The 17336-nt window shown below is 46.0% G+C and overlaps 1 protein-coding gene across 7 annotated transcripts in view; it reads left to right on the top strand.

The window, feature by feature from the left end:
* The first annotated feature begins 778 nt into the window (after positions 1 to 778).
* The window catches only part of TMEM225B (transmembrane protein 225B), a 26760-nt gene continuing 10202 nt past the window's right edge, over positions 779 to 17336 (top strand). Inside the window, exons 1-4 of one of the 7 annotated variants that reach the window (XM_025426177.3) lie at positions 779 to 947; positions 1180 to 1341; positions 15053 to 15185; positions 16912 to 16991. In XM_025426177.3, the coding sequence (XP_025281962.1) occupies positions 16980 to 16991 (12 nt within the window). In that variant the 5' untranslated portion in view covers positions 779 to 947; positions 1180 to 1341; positions 15053 to 15185; positions 16912 to 16979. The other 6 variants (XM_025426182.3, XM_025426179.3, XM_035717813.2 and 3 more) reach the window with 6 other exon arrangements.

Genomic DNA, 17336 nt, shown 5'->3' with positions numbered 1-17336 from the left:
TCACCGTGTCTGTCTTTTTCTTTCCCACACTTGCTCGGATTACAAATCTCAAACCAGTCTAATGTTTTCCTTCCCAAGGTGCAGTTTGAACTGGCCAGGGTTCTAAAGGCCACCTTTACTTGCTTGCCGAGTCTGCAGTTTTTAAAGGCATCTAAAATTGTGAAAAAGCACAAACTTTATGGGATCGTTGTGAAAATTAATGAGATAATGCCAGTTTACTCCATAACTGGTAACTGTTTCTGAGTTGAGCAGGAAACTCCCCCTATCATGAACAACTCATTTCCCTAACATTTTCCCTGCTTCAACATATCAAATATGCCTCTGGCAAACTCTTTGTCATCCTGGCACAGTAGGGGGTTTGAAATCTTGACCCTATTTCTAAGGCTTTTCTACCTCCTTTAGCCCACTGGTACTCATAGGATATATTACTCCTGCTCACCTACATACTCCAGGCACGATTGGTAGGCGCTGGAGTAGTGAATATCAAACAGGCTGGGATGAAGTGACCAAAGGAGAGGACAGGCTGGACTTCGGGCATAGATAGTGGATTTGGGCCCAGCAGGGTGATCCACGCCTTGTGATTTGCAAGAAGGGAGGTGGGGATGGGTGGTGAAACCGCAGGGGTCAAGGGAGAAGGCAAGTGGAGTGCACATGGGACAGTGGGGGTGAGGAAGAGGGAAACCACCAATTTAGATTCTAGGCCTACATGGGCGATGAAGGGCAAAGAGAAATCTAGCCCCACCCTCCCTCCATCCCTCCTTGGAGAAGGACAAACGCCAAAGGAAGCGCCATCCCCACGCTGCTCTGGGCCCAGCTCCCCAGCGGCCCCTGGAGAGCCCGCGATCGAGAGGAGACCTCCGAGCTGCCTAGACAGGACCCGGAAGTGCGCGCCAGGGAGCCCGAGGTTCCAGTGGTGCCCGGAGGCCGAGGTGGCCGCCGCTGCGCGAGTGAGTCCCGGAGTCCCGGGCCGTAGCGGAGGGGGCAGGGAGCGCGGGTTGCGGCGGGAGGCTCGAGCCGAGGGGACACGCGTGGCGTGGGGCTGGGGCCACAGGCCTGGCCGCGCCCTCGCGCCGGGGCCCACCTGGCCCGGGGACAGTGAAGTGGGAGCCTCCCCCGGGGAAGAAAGCTTCAGCTGCGGTTTTCCCTTCATCTGCCCTCTTCTCCCTCCCTTGCCCGCAGTGACTGCCCGTCGGTCGTGCAGTACTCTGAAGAAATTTTAGAAGAGGTCACGGCCTTGGAGCAGCACCGGGGATTGGACCCAGCCCATGGAGAAGCTGCGTGAGCAGATGTCCTCGGAGTCCCTGTGCCCATCCTCTGTGCAGGAGCCCCGACGGAGCAAGGGTGAGGAGCTGACCTAGCTGGCTTTCTTTGTCTAAACTTTGTCCTTCCAGCTGCAGCCTCAGATCAGATGGACACGATTGATCTTGAGCTTAGAATTGTCCTGGTAAAAAACTTTTTGAATCTCAAGGCTCTATTACATATAAATAAAGCCTGTAACCAACGTTTCCTCTCTTGACTGTGTGGAGCAGACCTGCTGCAGCAGCATGATACTAGCACTAAGTATTGGAGGATCTGTCATTCCAGCCACCTGCTAACTTGTTTGGCCTTTGGAGAAGCTCAGTAAATGCGGTGTGAATAAGTAAATGAAAGAACTCAGCCAAGTATGTCCCATCTCTCATGTACCAGGAAAAGAGCAGGCTCCTCCACTCATCCTACCCAAACTCTCCTTCGTCCTTAGGGAAGATACATTTACATCCAAGGTATAAACTCCAAGCAGGTTTATACCTGGAGTACAGTAGATAAGCCAGCCACCTGCTGATGGAAAGTGAGGTTAAACTATTTTTTTTAAAACATTTTATTTATTCATGACAGAGAGGCAGAGGGAGAAGCAGGCCCCATGCAGGGAGCCTGATGTGGGACTCTATCCCAGGTCTCCAGGATCACACCCCAAGCAGAAGGCGGGGCTAAACTGCTGAGCCACCGGGGCTGCCCTGAAAAGAGAATCTTAAGCAAGTTCCACATTCAGCGCAGAGCCCAACCTGGGCTTGATCTCATGACCCTGAGATCATGACCTAATCTGAAATCAAGAGTTGGATGCTTAACAGACTGAGTCACACAGGTATCCCTACCTTGATTAATTTTAGTAACTGATTTTCCCAAGCTAGAAAACTTGGATTCGTCCTCTACTATTCTCCTTCTGTCTATATTCAGTCAGCCACCAATCCTGTTAGTTTTTCTTCAGAAAGGCCAGATTCAGTTGCCTATAATTTCCTCAATTTAGGCCCATTCTATTTTTCTTGGATTATTGATACATCCCTATTCTATTGGTCACGTCCCCTACTCTAGGCTGTCCCTCAGACTGTTGCCGGAATGAATTTCCGTGGAAACAAATTTGATCATGTCAGTCTCTGCCTATAAAATAAAGTTCAAAGCCCTGGGCGTGGCATACATGCCTCTTCATATCTGGCTCTACTCTATTTTTCTTTTTGAGAGAGAGAGAGAGAGAGAGAGAGAGAAAGCACTGGGAGTGGGGGCAGAGGGAGAGAGAGAATCCCAAGTAGACTATACTTGGTGCAGAGCCCAACATGAGGCTCAGTCTCAGGACTCTGAGGTAATGACCTGAGTGAAATCAAGACTTGAATGCTCAACTATTGAGCCACCCAGGCACCCCATTTGGCTCTACTCTATTTTTCTACTACATCTCCTGGCTTCCTGCCCACATGGGGCATACATTTCACTCATATAATAGTAAAAAAAACATGGAGGGTTTTTTTTTTTTTTTTTTAGTGTTCCCTTAAACTTAGTGTTCCCTTCTATGTTGCTGAGCCTTAGCAGATGCTGTTATGTTTGCCTGGAATACTCTTCACCTTGTTAATCTGGTTATAGTTCAAGATCCAGCTCAATGTCATTCTTTGAGGCTGCCACCTCCAGGTCACCTAGGTAGGGGTTGTTCTTCCAAATTGTGCTTTGAGGCACTGTTATAATCCCTCTACCAGTACCCTGCACATAGTGGTGGTATAGACATTTGCTGATTGGTTTAATCAAACAGGAAATGTATTCATTTCCTAGGGCTTTTGTAACGAATTACCATAGCTACATGGCTTAATAGAGCAGAACTGTATTTTCTTGCAGTTTTGGAAGGTAGAAGTCTAAGAGGAAGCTACCTCAAGGCTCTTAAGAAGAGTCACTCCTTGTCTGTTCCCAGCTTTTGGTGCTTCCCAGGATCCATGGTGCTCCTTGGCTTATGGCTGCATCAGTTAGTTGTGCCTCTGTTGTACATGACCTTCTTCCCTGTGTGTTTCCATTTCTAAATCTTCCTTTCCTTTCTGTTTTAAAGATACCAGTCGTTGGGTTTAGAGCCCACCCTAATCCATTATGATCTCATCTTAACTCTGCAAAGACTCTTCTACCAAATAAGGTCACATTCTGAGGTTCTAGCTGGACATGGATTGGTGGGGGTGGGGCAGGGAAACGACACTATCCGACCCAGTACAATAAGACCTGCTCATTTCTTTTGCTGTTAGAAGTGAGTATAGTGAGTATACTTGGGATCACACAACTTTGTAGTTAAACTACTTGAAGAACTGATTTTCCCCTTTCCTTTAAATTAGAAGCAGATCGGGCAGCCCGGGTGGCTCAGCGGTTTAGCACTGCCTTCAGCCCAGGGCATGATTCTGGAGCCAGTGTTACATCAGGCTCCCTGCATGGAGCCTGCTTCTCCCTCTGCCTGTGTCTCTGCCTCTCTTTCTTTCTGTGTCTCTCATGAATAAAAGAATAAAATCTTTAAAAATAATTAAATTAGAAGATCAGCGAAAAAACTTAAAAAAAAAACTTTTGTTTACAGGGATATGTTTGATTTGCTTATTTCAGAGGGCAACTGCTTTCTACTTGGGTTCTCTAGTTGTGTCTCAGAATATCTGTTGAGGCATTCTAGGGGATCCTGCTATTTATCAGAGTTTGGATCCAAGTTTTTGATATTTTTTCGGTAAGTGGCTCTGACCCATGAGAAGATCTACCATATTCTCTGAATTCTATATGAGCCTCAGTCCTGAAGACGTTTTATAAATGGTCTCTTTGGGACTCTTAGCAACTTGTAGATTCTTCTCTTGATTGCTGGAAAATAATCAGGAGCATTTTGAAGCGCCTAATGTATGCAGGGTTCTTTATATAGTATTGGGCTTGGAGACAAAGAAATGGAATTTCTTAAAATATGAATTTTTATGAAAGAAATTTTATTTCATAAAATATATCTATATTTTAATATAGAGATGCTTTCAGTATAAATTGAAGCGAACACACACACACACACACACACACACACACAACTAAAAATAATTCTGAGGAGAGGCCCAAAGACAATGTGGTTAAATGCCTTGAAGGATACAGGAAGTGAATGCTTTAGAGATTCAAAGAGATTCACTTCCAGCTGGGATTAGAGGAAGGTTTCATTTCAGGAAGGAGGCTGCCTTTGAGCTGGGTCTGTAAGGTTAAATAGGAGTTTTATAGGGGGAGGAGAAGGATGTATGTGGGTTATGCATGGTCAGGAAGCTGTTCACATTGACTGGTGTATAGAGAAGACGTGGTAGAAGAGGAGTCTGTGGGACAGAGTGGAATAAAATTATGGGGAAGGAATGCCAGGCCATAAGAGCTTAGCTTTTGCTTAGCAGATACTGAAGTACGTTATGTTAGCTTCTCTCTGCAGATGGCTAGCTGGTGAGCATGGTCTGTCAAGGCAGAGAATCTGATTTGTTCAGTGTAGTATGAGAGGTGATTACGGTCTGACTTTAGGACATTACCAGCGATAACAGGAAGGTAGGGACAAAAACCAAGAAGTGTGTTGGAGGTGGAAACAATAATACTTGTTTACTGAGTGCATGTGGGGGCAGAGAAAGGAGTCACTGCTCCTTGTCACCCCTTCCCTTTTTATTTTGAAGAATGCTTAAGCTACAGGAGGGTTACAAGAACTGAAACAAATACTAATACACCAGAAGAAAAAGTGGGTTTGAGACATACTGATCTCAAGAGACTGGTGCGAGGGGGCACCCGGGTGGCTCAGCGGTTGAGCATCTGCCTTTGGCTCAGGGCATGATCCCGGGGTCCTGGGATCGAGTCCTGCATCAGGCTTCTCCCTCTGCCTATGCCTCTGCCTCTCTCTCTCTCTGTCTCATGAATAAATAAATTTTTTAAAAAAGAAAGACTGGTGTGAGAACCATGTAGGGATGTTTTTGTAAATTACTGGAGATGCTGTAGCCTGTGATAAATATTCCCCATTTCAGGAGGTGGGGACACAATCCCTCCAGCTACTCAATCTAGAGAGAAAACTTTGTTCTTTCATATTCATACCCCTCAGTCAGTAATCCTATCCACACAGCCATAGACATTTTTTTTCCAGAATCCCAGTACTTCTTACTATTTTCTCTGCCACCATTTTGGTCCAGCGTGCCATTATCCCTCACCTGGATTATTGCAGTAGCCTCCTGGCTGATTGTCCTACCTCTGCCATTGCCTCTCTACTGTAGCCGGCAGCAAGATCCTGTTAAAATGTCAGGTCTTCCCTTCCTCTGGTCACAAGCCTCCCATAGCTTCATATCTTACTCAGTAAAAGCACACCTCTTACAGTAGCTTATTGGGTTCTATGTTCTCTAATTCCCTTTTTATATCTCTGACCTCATTTCTTACTACTCTTCCTCTTGCTCATTGTGTTCTAGTCATACTTGCCCCTTTGAACACTCAGGGCCTTTGCACTTGCTGTTTCTTCTTTGTGTAATGCTCTTCACGGAATGTGTAAAATTGCAACCCTTCTGCCCACTCCCTCCCTTTGGCACTGGACTTCTTCTCCCAGGCTTTTGTCTCTATAGCACTTGTTCCATCTAGTAGTATGTAATTTACAAGATTTCTTGTCCAGCTCCCTTACTATTATGAAAGATCTTAGAGGGCAGAGGTGTTTTTTTTTTTTTTTTAAGATTTTATTTATTTATTCATGAGAGACAGAGAAAGAGAGAGAGAGAGGCAGAGATACAGGCAGAGGGAGAAGCAGGCTCCATGTAGGGAGCTGGACGTTGGACTCCATCCTGGGACTCCAGGTTTGGGCCCTGCGGGCCGAAGGCAGTGCTAAACTGCTGAGCCACTCGGGCTGCCCGAGTTTTTGCCTGTTTGCCCCCTGATGTATCTCAACACCTAGAACTGTACCTGGCACGTTGTTGAGAACTGTACCTGGCACGTTGTTGGTGCTCAGTAGATAAATGTGAATGAGTCAAATGTCACAGGACTCATAAAGAGGAGGAGAATCACCTTCAGCTTAATGGAGAAGGTGATATTGAACAGGGCCTGAGAGCTTTAGGATTTATATTCTTGAAGATGTTGAGCAGGCTGTCAGATCTCTGGCAGTGGGCCACATAAAAGGCTCATCCTCTAGAACACCTAAGCCTTCACATATTGTGGGAGAGAACAAATAGAATGGTCCAACAGAAAGGAGAAGAGGTTTGGTATAGGGGAGGAGATGGGAGTGAGGCTGGAAAGACAGGAGCCAGCTAAGGGAGATGTAGAAGAAACCCTCATTTTAATATTTGTGTAAGCCAACCACAGAAGGCATAACTCCTTTCACGGAATCATCCAAGTCCAAATGGAGGCATGCCCGGCCTATTGGTCTTTCAGTTTTGATGAGCTGAGGAGACTTTGTTACCTTCTCCATCTGGTGTTTCACCTTATTAGTGAACCCAGTTTTTTTTTTTTTTTTTTAAGATTCTATTTATTTATTCATGAGGGACAGAGACAGGCAGAGACTTAGGCAGAGGGAGAAGCAGGCTCCCCGTGGGGAGCCCAATGTGGGAATTGATCCCAGGACCCCGGGCTCACACCCTGAGCCGAAGGCGGATGCTCGACCACTGAGCCACCCAGGCATCCTATGAACCCAATTTTGAAGGGCCTCTATGTTTAGGTGCTCCCAGGCCTGGGGGGACAGATCTGGCAGATTTAGAAGGCTCTAGAGTTGTGCTGTCCAGTAGGGTAGCCCCAGCTACAGTGGGTTAACTAAATTTAAATTAATTAAAATTAAATGCAATTAAAAGTTTAGCTGCTCAGTTGCACTAGCCACATTTCAAGTGCTCAACAGACAGTGCAGATGTAGAACAGCTGCATAACCACAGAAAGTTCTGTTGGATCGTGCACAGAGAGTGACTTAAATTTATAGTACCAGTTCATTATGGTTTCTTGATAAAAAGAATTGGTCTGTTTAGCTAGTGTTTAGATTTGATTGATGCCTTTATCACTTTTTTATTTAAAAATTTTATTTTGAAGATTTTATTTATTTGAGAGAGTGAAAGAGAGAGAGAGAGCACAAGCAGGGGGAAAGGGAGAGGGAGACTCCCCACTGAGCAGGACCCTGAGATCATCACCTGAACCAAAGGCAGACACCTAACCAACTGAGCCACCCAGGCACCCCTGACTTTTTTTTTTTTTAAGATTTTATTTTATTTATTCATAAGAGACACAGGGAGAGAGGCAGAGACACAGGCAGAGGGAGAAACAGGCTCCATGCAGGGAGCCTGACATGGGAATTGATCCTGGGTCTCCAGGATCAGGCCCTGGGCTGAAGGTGGCGCTAAACCGCTGAGCCACCGGGTCCGCCCTCCCCTTTCCTTTTCCTTTTCCTTTTCCTTTTCCTTTTCCTTTTCCTTTTCCTTTTCCTTTTCCTTTTCCTTTTCCCTTTCCCTTTCCCTTTCCTTTTCCCTTTCCTTTCCCTTTCCCCTTTCCCTTTCCCTTTTCCCTTTCCCTTTCCCCTTTCCTTTCCCTTTTCCCTTTCCCTTTTCCCTTTTCGTTTTCGCTTTCCCTTTTCCCTTTTCCTTTCCTTTTTCCTTTCCTTTCCTTTCCTTCTTCTTTTCGTACCTAACTTGGACCTGGTTTGTGTTTCCAGGTGTTTGCAATTTGTGTGACATGGAAGAGAAACAGTTAAACACATGTGCAAACAAATGTAAGAACATTAAACTATTAATACATTCACAGCTGTTAGAATGGCTATCGCCTAAAAGACAAGAAGTAACAAGTGTTGGTGAGGATGTAAATTGGTGAACTACCAATAGAAGGACCATTTGATCCAGCAATTTCACTTCTGTTTATCTGAAGGAAATGAAGGCACTATCTTGAAAAGGTATCTGTGTCCCCATGCTTACTGCAACAGTACATATGACAGCCAAGATGTGGAAACAGCCCAAGCATCCATAGGTGGATGCATGGATAAAGCAGATGTGGTGTACATACAATTATATGTGTACATACACAGTGGAATATTGTACAGCCGTAGAAAGAAGGAAATCCTGACATTTACAACAACATGGGTGGACCTGGAGGGTATCATGCTAAGTGAAATAAATCAAAGACAAATATTGTGTGATCTGACTTAGATGTGGAATCAAAACAAACAAACAAACAAACAAAAGCAATGCAAACACAGAAAACGGACTGGTGATTGCCAGATGTGGAGGGTGGGAGTGGGGGAATTGGATGAAGGGGGACAAAAGGTAGATACTTCCATACACAAGTCCCAGGGATGTAATGTACAACCTGGCAGTGATAGTTGATAATGCCATATTGCATGTTTGAAAGTTGCTAAGAGGATCTTAAAAATTCTTCTCACAAGGAAAAACATTTTAAAAACAGTATCTAAACTGAACATACAGAAGTTGATGGCATATCTGGAGGTGTAGAACAAGTGTAAATATGGTTCTATGATAAAATATCATGGGTGATTATTAAATTCCTTTAAAATTTAATGAAAATTACCAAATAAAATCAGGGCTGTTTATGTGTTAGGCTTTCACTGCTAATGGAAATGCTGTATTGGCTATTTCTCAGCACCCTCTCCTTTCAGAAGATCCCTCTTAGCAGAAGGCCTACTTTCTTTAATATCATTGTAAAGCAACCTCTCTAGCTTTAATATTTCAATTAAAGTAAACAGGAGATGTTTTTCTATCATGTCTCCCTTAAATGCTGGGGTGCAGGATTTGTTTTTGTATATTTTCTTAGAGTCTACATTGACTTGGGAATATTTCTCTCTACTTGGTGGTTCATATTTGTTTTTAAAATTTTTTTTAATTTATTTATGATAGTCACACACACAGAGAGAGAGAGAGGCAGAGACACAGGCAGAGGGAGAGGGAGAAGGAGGCTCCGTGCACCGGGAGCCCGATGTGGGATTCGATCCCGGGTCTCCAGGATCGTGCCCTGGGCCAAAGGCAGGCGCCAAACCGCTGCGCCACCCAGGGATCCCTGGTGGTTCATATTTTAAAGAACTTTTCATCCTCCCCCTTCTTCCTTTATCAAATCTTCCCCATTTGCAGTATTTCTAAAGGAGCACATGAGGTCTGAATGTGTCTTATGTTCACTAGTGAGCATGTGAACATCTGTGTGTAGAGAGATATGGGAAGGTGTTAGTCTCTGCATGAAGGGAGTCTTGCCTGTTACCTCAGGGGACCATTACATGGTTGGAGTGCCATGTAGGCAGAACCTCTAGGGTGAGGCTTTCCTCTTTAATTTATCTGTTCAGTCCCTGCCCCTCCCCACACATAGTTCCCAGCATCTCCCTTCTGAAGTTCTGAGGTGACTCCACTTCCCTCAAATTCTGCCTCCCTTTTCTATTAATCCTGTTATGTCTTTGTATATAAACCTGAATTTTAGTTTCTCACCATTTTCTCCAAATCTCCCCAACTTGTATTCATCTTTTTCCTATTTTGCAAGGCCATTTTTCATACTTTTTTGAACTAAATACTTCTGGAATACTCTGATTCCTGTTCCCCACCAGGAGTTTTTCTTGTTACATTTTACCTTTTTTATATTTTCTGTCAGATGGTGAAACCTGGACTGAGGATCAATTAATTATAAAGCAGAAAACTCTTGAAGTAGGGCTACAACTATAAGAAGGAGATGATGGGATCCCTGGGTGGCGCAGCTGTTTGCCGGCTGCCTTTGGCCCAGGGCGCGATCCTGGAGACGCGGGATCGAATCCCACATCGGGCTCCCGGTGCATGGAGCCTGCTTCTCCCTCTGCCTGTGTCTCTGCCTCTTTCTCTCTCTCTGTGACTATCATAAAATAAAAAAAAAATAAAAAAAAAAAGGAGATGAATGTGAACAAAACAAACATGAGGGGCTCTGTGAATATGGACAAAACTTCTGTAACATCACAAACTCTATCCAATAGCCACAAATTCTTAACTGAAGAGAAATCCCAAATGTGTAATATTTGTGGGAAATTATTCAGGCAGAACTCATACCTTACTCAGCATGGAAGAATCCATATGTAAGAGAAATCTTATGAGTGTCATGAATGTAGAAAAGCTTTTGGCCATACTTCAAACCTTATCTAGCATCAAAGAATACATACTGAAGAAAAACCCTATGAATGTAGTGGGAAAAGCTTCCGGCGTAGCTCACACCTTATCCAGCATCAGATAACTCATACAGGAGAGATGCCTTATATGTGTAATGAATGTAGGAAAGCTTTTGGCCAGAGCTCAAGCTTTGTTTGACACCAGAGAATCCACACGAGGGAGAAACCCTATGTGTGTAGAGAGTGTGGGAAGGCCTTCAGCCAGAGTTCAAATCTGATAGAACACCAGCGAGTTCACACCAAAGAGAGACCATATGAGTGCAATGACTGTGGGAAAACTTAGAGTCATAACTCTCACCTCATTGAATACCAGAGAGTCCACACAGTGGAGATTCCTTATGATTGCAGCGAGTGTGGGAAATCTTTTAGTAGGAGTTCACTACTTATTAAAACACGACAGGATTCACACTGGAGAGAGACCCTGTGAATGTTGTGAATGTGGGAGGGCCTTCAGCCACAATTCTCACCTTCAGCATCAGAAAACTCATGGTGGAGAAAAAGCTTCTGAATGCAAAGAATATGGAAAAACCTTCAAGTACAGGTCATACCTTTCCAACCATCTGGGAATCCACACAAGAAAGAAGCTGAATGAAATAAAGGTGGTAGAGCCTTTGGTCAGGGTTCAGCTCTGAGTGAAAGTCAGAGAGCTCACATGAGGGAGAAACCCTTTGGATTTCGTGAGAGTGGACAGCCTACAGTCCTGGTTTCAACTCTTACTAAGACATGAAAATCTAGATAGTGGACAAATCTCATGGATGGGTTCAATGCACAAGAGCCTTTAGAAGGAGTTTCTGCCTTATTCAGCATTAGCAGATTGACTTTGGAGGAGATTGTGTCAGATAGGAGGATGAAAGGGACATAATGCAGCATGACCAAGGTGATGGCTAAGTGGAGCCTTCAGTTAGTTAGCACCACTGTTGATTTGATGTTGAGGATCTGCATGGGAGATTCTGTGGTTTGCTTTCCAGATCTTCATAGTTGTCCTCTGAAAATGGAATGAGTTGGGTTCCATCCCAGGGAAGAAAGAATTGGGGAATTCTTTTTTTTTTTTAATTGGAGTTAAATTTGCCAATATATAGCATAACACCCAGTGCTCATCCCATCAAGTGCCCCCCTCAGTGCTTGTCACCCAGTCACCCCCACCCCCCCGCCCATCTCCCTTTCCACCACCACTTGTTTGTTTCAAATTGGGGAATTCTTGATTCAGACTCATAGGTCAGGAAAACAGGAGGGTGACCTTTGAATCCAGTTGCTGTCTTTCTATCTCATCTATTCCATTTGTTGTAACTATTATTGGAAGGGGCTCTTGGGTCTTCTTGGATCACCATTCTGCTCCTCCATGTCCTATAGACTATTGAATCTCATTTTGTTTAATATGACATAAGTGCACTTAAACGGGCAAATTTTCTAAGCCAAATAATTTTTCAGTATGACATGTCATGGGCTTTGTTATGTGTCAGCTAGGGTAGGCTGAATTACATTTGCCAGAATTCCCTTTCCTGTATTTTTTGGTTCTTTTGGGCTAGAGGGAGATTCTTAATCAGGAGGGCAGAAGAAAAGCAGCAGTTATTTTGTGCCTCACCCATGTTATTGCTATCTGCTGATTCAGCTCACTAAGGAGACATAGCAGCTGGGCGTGCAGTTGGTCTCTCTTCCTCCTTTGCTTTTGCTGGGCTGTGAGAGTGTGTGTATGTCCTCGTGGTTTTACTTCTCTGATTGAATCCTAGCCATATGCATGCTTACTGTTCTTGTGACAAGTACACATTTGTTTTAAGTTTAGGTAGAGAGAAATGGTTAAGTTCTCGCTGTTTTTTTTTTCTTTTTAAAGATTTTATTTATTCATTCATGATAGATGCACACACACACACACAGAGGCAGAGACACAGGCAGAGGGAGGAGCAGGCTCCATGCAGGGAGCCTGATGTGGGACTCAATCCCGGGACTCCAGGATCACGCCCTGGGTGGAAGGTAGGCGCTTAAACCGCTGACCCACCCAGGCTGCCCAAGTTCTCGCTGTTTAAAGAAAACAAAAAAAAAACAAAAAAAAACAACAACTTAAGAATTTTCAAGATTTCCTATGAGAAAAAGCCACAGCTCAAGCTCCTTTATAACAAAAATTCCCTCATAACCTAAGGCAAGCTTAATTATTGTGTAATTATCGAGGAAAAAGTTGAATAGTGAAGCAGTTGAATAGTGTGATACATAATTGATAAATTTTTTTAATAATAAATTTATTTTTTATTGGTGTTCAATTTACCAACATACAGAATAACACCCAGTGCTCATCCCGTCAAGTGCCCCCCTCAGTGCCCGTCACCCATTCACTCCCACCCCCCGCCCTCCTCCCCTTCCATCACCCCTAGTTCATTTCCCAGAGTTAGGAGTCTTTATGTTCTGTCTCTCTTTCTGATATTTCCCACACATTTCTTCTCCCTTCCCTTATATTCCCTTTCACTATTATTTATATTCCCCAAATGAATGAGAACATACAATGTTTGTCCTTCTCTGATTGACTTACTTCACTCAGCATAATACCTTCCAGTTCCATAAAAAATTTTAAAAGACTTTATTTTGGGGGTACTGGGTAGCTCAGTGGGTTAAGTGTCTGCCTTTGGCTGAGGTCATGATCTCAGGTTCCTGGGATCGAGTCCTGTGTCGGGCTGGGCTCCTTGCCCAGTGGGGATCTGCTTCTCTTTCTCTCTGCTCATGCTCTCTCTGTCTCTCTCAAAATAAATAATAAAATCTTTTTTAAAAAAAGATTTTTTATTTATAAGAAATTTCTACACCCAATATAGAGTTCAAACTCATGACTTCAAGATCAAGAATGACAAGCTGGGCAGCCCGGGTGGCTCAGTGGTTTAGCGCCTGCCTTCAGCCCAGGGCGTGATCCTGGAGACCTGGGATCGAGTCCCACATTGGGTTCCCTGCATGGAGTCTGCTTCTCTCTCTGCCTGTGTCTCTGCCTCCCTGTGTGTGTGTGTGTGTTTCTCATGAATAAATAAATAAAATCTTTAAAAAAAAAAAAGAAGAGTGACAAGCTCTACCAACTGAGCCAGCCAGGCACCACCATAAAATTAAAAACAAAAAACCAACAAACTTTTGAGCACTCATTTACTATGAATATTTTAATCATTAAAAGAAATTCTAAAAATACCTGTAATAGGTAGTATATTGTTAGATTAGGTATCTGAGAGAAATACCTCTTTGTAAATGCTTTTTTTTTTTTTTTAAGTAGCCCCTTTGAGGGGCTCAAACTCACTACCCTGAGATCAAGACCTGAGTTGAGATCAAGATTTGGATGCTTAACCGACTGAGCCATCTAGGTGCCCCAACTAAATGCTTATTTTTGGTTACAAAATATCAGATTATTTTTCCTCCATGTAGTCTAGATTAATGATCATCTAAAATATCAGTGAAAAATATACTTACATTGTGGACTTTTTTTTTAAGAGTTTATTTATTCACAACGGACTCAGAGAGAGAGAGAGAGAGAGAGAGAGGCAGAGACACAGAGGGAGAAGCAGGCTCCATGCAAGGAGCCTGACGTGGGACTCGATCCCCCCTGTCTCCAGGATTAGGCCCTGGGCTGAAGGCAGCACTAAACCACTGAGCCACCTGGGCTGCCCATGTAATGAGATTTAAAAGGATTATATGATAGTGCATCTGAAAATGCTGTCATGGCCTGCTGTCATTTCTCCCTTCTGAGAACACCATCCCTCTTCCTTTAAGAAAGTTTTTATGTTGCTCCAGATAGGTGATCCAAATTGCTGGCTTCTCAGTGACCCTACCTGCTTGGTCACAGTGGAGCCACAGCTGACTTATCTTCTCTGACCAGAGTGGAAGGAGCAGGTGACCCAAGCAGATCTTATAGAGCTTCCCTGGGAAATTTTGAACCAAGTAGGGGTGAGAATGGAGTGAGGGAAGCATCCTTTTCCTCCAAGGTGGCTAACTAAATATGAGCATGAGACTAGTTAAGCCAGTAGAAGCCCTCTCTGGTGAGTGTTTACAAATTGAGCCCTGAACCTTTATGACAAATAGAATCCTGAACAGTACAGGGGCCTGTCACATGCCTCTCACAGGTGGTCAGGGAAATTAGTGGTCCATCCCACCTCATCCCTTCCTGTTGTCTTCGACTATGTCTAGGGCTAGTGGAGAGGTGTGAGGAGGTGCCAGATATGGTACTGGCTTTTTAAAATCTTGGTGTTATCAATGTATTTTTTGGTGAGGGCAGACTTAAAGCAGGGTGGGGGATGAGGGTTGGGGGTGGGGGCTGGTGGCTTATCTAGCTCCAAGTGTGGCCACTTTTGCCACTAGAACCACCCTCTACCAGTCTCCTAAAGCTGAAGCCAGTCCTGCCTCCACACAGTGTCCACTCTTGGAAGAGTCTTTCTGGGGTTTAAAACCAGTGGGGCTGGTGAGAGGTGCTGCCAGCCTTCTTAGGGGAGGAGGGCAGAGAAGGGGAGAGGGATGGAGGGTGAGGGAGGCCTGAAGATGATCAGGCCCACCCACAGGACAGGGGCTTGGGAGGCTGCACAGGTGGGGTCATGGGGGATGAGGGAGAGTGAACTGGCAGGGCCCTGAGGAGGCAATGGGTTTTCTTCCAGTCACTTGTCATTGGACGTGCAGAGCCATCCAACAGGAGGAGTTACTATTATTATTCCTGTTTCACAGATGAGAAAACTGACACCCAGGAAGCAGAAGTAACTTACCCAGGGTCATCCTGCTGGTAATGGCAGAGCTGGAATTCGAATTCAGATCCGCTTGGTTCCCAATCGCTCCCACCCCCATCCCATTCCGTGCACGGGTAAGTGAAACCTGGTGAGGAGGCGGGTACCGCGAACTCCGGGGCGGAGGGCTAGGTGAGCTGTGGGCGTGGCCACAGGGTCTGTGGACCCCCTCGCCTCCTCCAGGGTGTGGGCTCTGCCAGCAGACAGAACGGCGCACTTTGCTCAGGCCTCGGGGCCAACGGAAGCTCTGGGTAGCGGGACCAAGGGGCGAGAGAGGGGCCAGGGGCGGGGTCCACTCCGCTGCATGGGGGACCTCCTAGAGGGAAGCCCTGCCCCTAGAGGGAAGCCCTGACCCGAAGGTGCCCAAGGAGTGGGGGAGGCCATGGGGGAAGGAAGGGAGGCCATGGGGGGCATGGGGGCGGGCGGAGGGCGGGGTGGCTTCACCGACTAGCGGGCATGGAGAAGGCCCCCAACCCCCCACCTCCAGGCCACACAGAAAACTACTGGCTGTTGGGGCCCACTGCGGGGGTGGGGGCGGATCGTCAGATCTGGGTGAATTTTGGGGTCTGGAGAATGTCCCTGTGGCTTTGGGGCCAGTGAAGGGCTGAGGAGGTTTGTCAGCAGTAAGAACCTCTGACTAGCCCTGGTCCAATCTGCAGCCCAAGTTGTCCCGAATCAGTGGCAGGAAAGGGAGTGAGGCTTCCTGCAGCCCTGACCGTGCCCCCCACCATTCTAACCCAGATTATGTCGCCCACCTCTTTCCTCCCTCCTATAGTTCCTATCTGACCCCGGGGCTGCACGGGCCTCGGGAGGGGACAGGGAACACAGGTTCAGGCTGCTGCAGGGTCGCTCAGGGACTCTCCCAGAGGGAACCTGCATGAGGAAGATTCCCCCCCCCCCCCCCGCCCCCCCTGTGGCCAGTTCAGGCCACACTGAGCTGAGCTGGCAGCTCTTTTACTTTCCAGTGTCCTGGGTCCTTTCTAAATAATAGTTAATGCACTCAGCATGATGGCAGCTGACAGTTGTTTTTGTTTGTTTTGAATGCTTTTGGCAAAATAAAAAGTTGGCAATTCTATACCCTTCACCCCTCCTTCACTCTCCTCTTCTCACATGTGCTAATGAGCACACCCAGTAGGACGCATTCACTAGTTCCACGAAATTCCAGATTTGGGGGACACCTGGGTAACTCAGTGGTTGAGCATCTGCCTTTTACTCAGGGTGTGATCCTGGTGTCCTCGGATCGGATCGAGTCCCACATGAGCCCCACATGAGTCCCACATCGGGGCTCCCTGCGTGGAGACTGCTTCTCCCTCTGCCTCCGTCTCTGTCTCTCTCTTGAATAAATAAATAAATCTCTAAAAAATATATATAAATTCCAGATTTGGCAATCTCCAGACTGAGCTGCTAGCCTACGGCCTGAAGTGGGTGTGAGGGGCACCGCCCTGTGGGATTCTGGTCCTGGTGCCAGCGCTCACTGGCTATGGGATCCTGTTTTCTATTTCAGCAGGACAAAAGGATCTACAGATTTCCTGTTGTATTAACATGTCTGTGGTCCTTTGAGTCTGGCCTGGATCAGTGTGTTCCCTAAGTTATATGTCTGTAGAGCACAGTTGTCCAGTCTCCATGCTAAGTGCTGTTGCAAAGGCTGGGAAGGTCCACCTCACTGGAGAGCAGCGAGGCAGGGTGGGTGGGGCAGATGGGAGGTAGCACGTGAGGGTATGCCTGGCCCCGAAGTAACCCAGGCAGGGGAGAGGAAACCATTGTACTCTGTGACATGTTTTTGTGTCTCTCTCTCTCCCATAGATTCCAAGAGCCTGCAAGTTCCTGTCTTCTTTTCATCCCTGAATTGCTCCCACCAGCCTAAGCTGAGCATGGGGCGTCCGGTAAGTGTGGAGGGAATGATGGAGAGTGGCTGGTGGCTGGGAGGGCTGCGTGCAGTGGATGGGGCCAAGCTGAGTTTTACAGGAGAGGTGGGATTTAAATGGTTTCGAGACTCAGAGAGGGCACCCCTGGGGAAGGAAGGCATACATGGAGGCTGGAGGTACTTGGGAGGAGACCTCTGGCCGTGAGGCAGGAAGGATGGGGGCTTGGGGACTTCCCGAGAGGAAGGCTGATGAGATAGAGGCATTGTAAGAGGAAGAAGCCAGCTTGAGCTCCAGGCCAGTGTATGGTGACAGGGAAATGGGGGAAGCACAAAGGCCAGTTTTAGACAACTCGAGGTTGTTGGG

Source organism: Canis lupus, chromosome 6 (genome assembly GCF_003254725.2).
Source record: "Canis lupus dingo isolate Sandy chromosome 6, ASM325472v2, whole genome shotgun sequence".
Lineage (NCBI taxonomy): Eukaryota > Metazoa > Chordata > Mammalia > Carnivora > Canidae > Canis > Canis lupus.
Note: the sequence above shows the minus strand (reverse complement) of the source record. Positions and strands in the feature narration are given on the sequence as shown.